Source organism: Acomys russatus, chromosome 19 (genome assembly GCF_903995435.1).
Source record: "Acomys russatus chromosome 19, mAcoRus1.1, whole genome shotgun sequence".
NCBI lineage: Eukaryota > Metazoa > Chordata > Mammalia > Rodentia > Muridae > Acomys > Acomys russatus.
The window spans coordinates 41,388,206-41,392,047 of record NC_067155.1 but is presented as its reverse complement, the minus strand read 5'-3'; the positions used below and the strand labels follow the sequence as shown (position 1 = coordinate 41,392,047).

The following is a 3,842-nucleotide window of genomic DNA, read 5'->3' as shown; positions in this document are numbered from 1 at the left end:
AACACAGTATGGCTGATGCCATCTTTCTGGAACCTTCTCACTCAACACAGGAAACACCAGAACTCTGGCACGCTTGGAGCTCCCCTGGGTTCTCACAGAATAAACACACTCCCTAAAAGGAATGCTAAGAATAGGAAAATGAACTCAGGCCTCATTCGAGCTGGTGTGCTGAGTCCAAAGCAGCCTGGCAAGGCGTCAATACCCATGTCCAAGTTTAGGGACAGAGGAGAGGGGACTAAACCTCTGTGTTGTTGCCACGGCGACTCTGGATGGAAAACCTGGTGCCCAGTGCCCTTGCACGTGCAGAAGTCCGGTTTCTCTTGGCATCCAGATTTCGTATGTACTTCTGAACCCATGGCAACTTGGGGTCACCACAGAGTTTATAGCCCTTCTTGGTGATGAAGCTGCAGGGAAGAGCAACAGGGGTTTTAGTTTGAGGCCTGACAAGGTCCTGGGACTAACTTTCCCTTCATGAGTAAGTGAGAGTGAGGAACCTGGAGTCTCAGCTGTTCGCCCCTGTGCATTCTGGGGGACAGAAGGGCAGAGGGGTGTGGAGATGCCACACTCTTTCTGTGGCCTCCCTGTGAGGCAGAGGAGGTCCTGCTTTTGAATTATAATGCTGGATGTGATGGAAGAGATTTGGTCTCTATCTGTAGTGGGGAAACTGAGCTGAGCAAGCAGCTCAGTGGGTAAAACGTCTGCCTTGCAACTGTGGGAATCCAAGCTCAATCCTCAACCCACTTTTTAAAAAAAAATCTAGGCATGGCCAGGAGGTGGTGGCGCACGCCTTTGATTCCAGCACTCAGGAGGCAGAGGCAGGTGGATCTCTGTAAGTTCCAGGCCAGCCTGGTCTATAGAGCTAGTTCCAGGACAGGCAAGGCTACACAGAGAAACCCTGTCTTGCTTGAAAAACAAATCAAATTAAATCTTGTAATCCCAGCACTGGGGAGGCAGAGACAGGTGGATCCCTGAGGCTTGCCAGCCAGCCTAGACTACTTGCTGAGTTCTGGGTTGGTGAGTAGGCCAGAGAGATGGCTCGACAGATAAAAAGGGCTTGTCACCAAGCTTGACATCCTGAGTTCTATTTCTGGGACCCACAAGGTTCTGACCCTCCATGCATGTGTTGTAGCATGCATGCATGTGTACACACACGCGCGCGCACACACACACGCACACACACACACACACACAAACACACACACAAATCTTTTTTGTTTTGTTTTGTTTTTTGAGACAGGGTTTCTCTATGTTATCTTGACTGTCCTGGACTCGCTTTGTAGGCCACTCAAACTCACAGCAGCGATCTGCCTGCCTCTGCCTCCCAAGCGCTGGGTTTAAAGGTGTGCAGCACCACACCCAGCAAAAGACCCTTATCTTGAAGAAGGTGCACAGCATGCTTGATTTCAGCCAAGATGGGCCTCTGTCCTCCACAGGCAGGCACACAAACATGCACATGCATCTTAAAAGGCAAGTGTCACCAGCGCACACTATGCATGGAAACATGGCTATTGGGCATGCTATAGCTGAGAGGGGAGCCTGGGATACCCCCTTCTATGCCTGGAACGATCTGATGCCAGCTGGGGGGACATTAGCATGTCATTTCCTGTGCACCCTTGCTTGAGACACGACTTCATGCCTGTTACCTCAAGTGAAGAGGTGGCTGTGAAGCCGTGTGGAAGCTAGAGGCCTGGTTGGTCACGTGACCTTGAGCCACTGGTTCTCACTGAGCCTCAACTGCCTTCAGTAAAATGGGAAAAGTCCCATGTGCTCTCTATGATTGCTTTTGGGTTTGCCATGCTGAGGATGAAACCCAGGGCTTTGTGCATGTTAGAAAAGTACTGTACTGCTGATCCACATCCCAGCTCCTCACTGGGGGATTCTAGGCAGGTGCTCTACCACTGAGCCATACCCCCAGCCCATCACTGGGGGATTCTAGGCAGGTGCTCTACCACTGAGCCACACCCTCAGCCCATCACTGGGGGATTCTAGGCAGGTGCTCTACCACTGAGCCACACCCTCAGCCCATCACTGGGGGATTCTAGGCAGGTGCTCTACCACTGAGCCACACACCCAGCCCCTCACTGGGGGATTCCAAGCAAGCTTTCCAGCATTGTCTTATGGAATTGTTGAGAAGATAAGTTAGGCTAATGTCATGTCCTGTATTTCCTTCCATGAACAATGCCTAGCTTCCATTTGGTGCTTGGTGGATGTTCTCAGCCTCCTGAGTGTTGGAATGATGGTCTATACCATCATGTCCTGGTTGTCACATGATGTTGGGGATGCAATCCAGGGCTTTATATATTCTAAGCAAGCACTCTACCAACTGGTCTACCTCACTGCCCTGCTTCCCACTAGTCTTATGGGTGAGGAATCTGAAGTCCAGAGAGGTCTAGTGCCATCTTCAGAGATGCCCAACCGCTGAACTTCCCCAGGGACCCTGGAGGTTCTTGAGTTATATATACTCACATCACCCCTGCCTTGGGACAGACGCTGCCGCTGGCCAACTGGTAGCTAATCACTCGGTTTTCTGGAATTTTCTTGGCAACAAAGGACATGCAGCAAGAAGAAGGAATGATCACAGAGTCTGAAAGGAGAGAGAGAAAAGCAGAGTCAGCACCCAGCCTGCCATAGGCCCTTTCTTACCCACACTCACAGAGCCTGTTATACCCCAGGAGGTCAGAGCCCTAGGGCCTTCCCCAAACCCAGGCTTCTCGGTTCCTTTACCCTCCAGTATGCCAAACCCGCCTTGCCCTCAGGAGCTTTTGCTACCAGCAGCCCCAGGCTGGGCCCAGAAGTCTCACCTGTGAGAAAGACGCAGCACGTACAGGCTACCAGAAAAAGGCTGGCGATGACTGTGGCGGGTCCTGCCATGTCCTGGAGATCCGGCACTGCTCAGAGCTCAAAGCTGGGGTGCAGGAAAAAGGGCCTAAAGCTATGAGGATGTTTTCTGGACACCCCAACTTCCCTCCCACTGGCCTTTATATGGACAGTTCAAGAGATGCAAACACTGCTGTTCCCCCCTCCCTCTCCCCCACAGACTTCCTCGAAAATCATGAGTATTCTGTGGTCCAAAAAGGTGGAAGTTATTGCCAATTTCTTGTCCAGCTGAGTCAGGGATTATTTAAGGGGGAGTCCAGCAAGAAAGAGCCGGGAGAGGGCTGTCATCCTGCCTAGGCCAAGGCCAAGGGCAAATGTTTTGGATGACTTGGCTCTGCTGCTTATCGTGTGGGATCCTGGGTAAGTTACTTGGTTTTCTGAGCTTCAGTTTTTGTAGATGCACAAATGGGAAGAGTCTTCCCTATCTGCCTTTCTTCCATCCATCCATTCATCCATCTATCTACCTGTCCATCCATTCTCCCATTGGTCTATCAGTCCATATATCTACTATCCAACCATCTATTGATCCATCCGACCATCCATCCATCCATCATCCATTGCTCTACCTGCCCATCCATCTATCCATCCAGTCATCCATTGATCTGTCTGTCCACCCATCTATCCCTCCAGTCATCCATTGATCTGTCTGTCCACCCATCTATCCATCCATCTATCCATCCATCTATCATCCATCTATCCATCCATCTATCCACCCATCTATCCATCCACCTATCCACCCATCTATCCATCCATCTATCCACCCATCTATCCATCCAGTCATCCATCGATCTACCTGTCCACCCATCCACCCTTCACTCTGCCTTCCCGTTCATCTATCCATCACTTAGAGGGACAAAAGCAGGCTCCCTGAGATGGCAGCTTGTTTTCAGAAGAGAATGGGAGGAAAAAGGGTGAGAAGACATAGGGGTAGGTATCTAAACAGGACCCTGGGACCTGATAAAATA

At 50.8% G+C, this 3,842-nt stretch overlaps 1 protein-coding gene across 1 annotated transcript; it reads right to left on the bottom strand.

The window, feature by feature from the left end:
* Nucleotides 1–222: 222 nt before the first annotated feature.
* Ccl24 (C-C motif chemokine ligand 24) lies at nt 223–3,029 on the bottom strand. The gene is made up of 3 exons (XM_051161320.1): nt 2,802–3,029; nt 2,467–2,584; nt 223–404 (listed from the first exon to the last, which is right to left on the bottom strand). The coding sequence occupies exons 1-3, from the start codon at nt 2,869–2,871 to the stop codon at nt 236–238; spliced, it is 357 nt and encodes a 118-aa protein (XP_051017277.1). The 5' UTR covers nt 2,872–3,029; the 3' UTR covers nt 223–235.
* Between the last annotated feature and the right edge of the window lie 813 nt (nt 3,030–3,842).

What these genes read in the sequence shown, in the direction of transcription:
- Ccl24 (XM_051161320.1), bottom strand. Translation starts at nt 2,871, where the DNA reads ATGGCAGGACCCGCCACAGTCATCGCCAGCCTTTTTCTGGTAGCCTGT. An exon ending in GTGCTGCGTCTTTCTCACAG is followed by an intron (nt 2,585 to 2,801) that starts GTGAGACTTCTG and finishes CTCTCCTTTCAG; the next exon opens with ACTCTGTGATCATTCCTTCT. An exon ending in TGTCCCAAGGCAGGGGTGAT is followed by an intron (nt 405 to 2,466) that starts GTGAGTATATAT and finishes TCTTCCCTGCAG; the next exon opens with CTTCATCACCAAGAAGGGCT.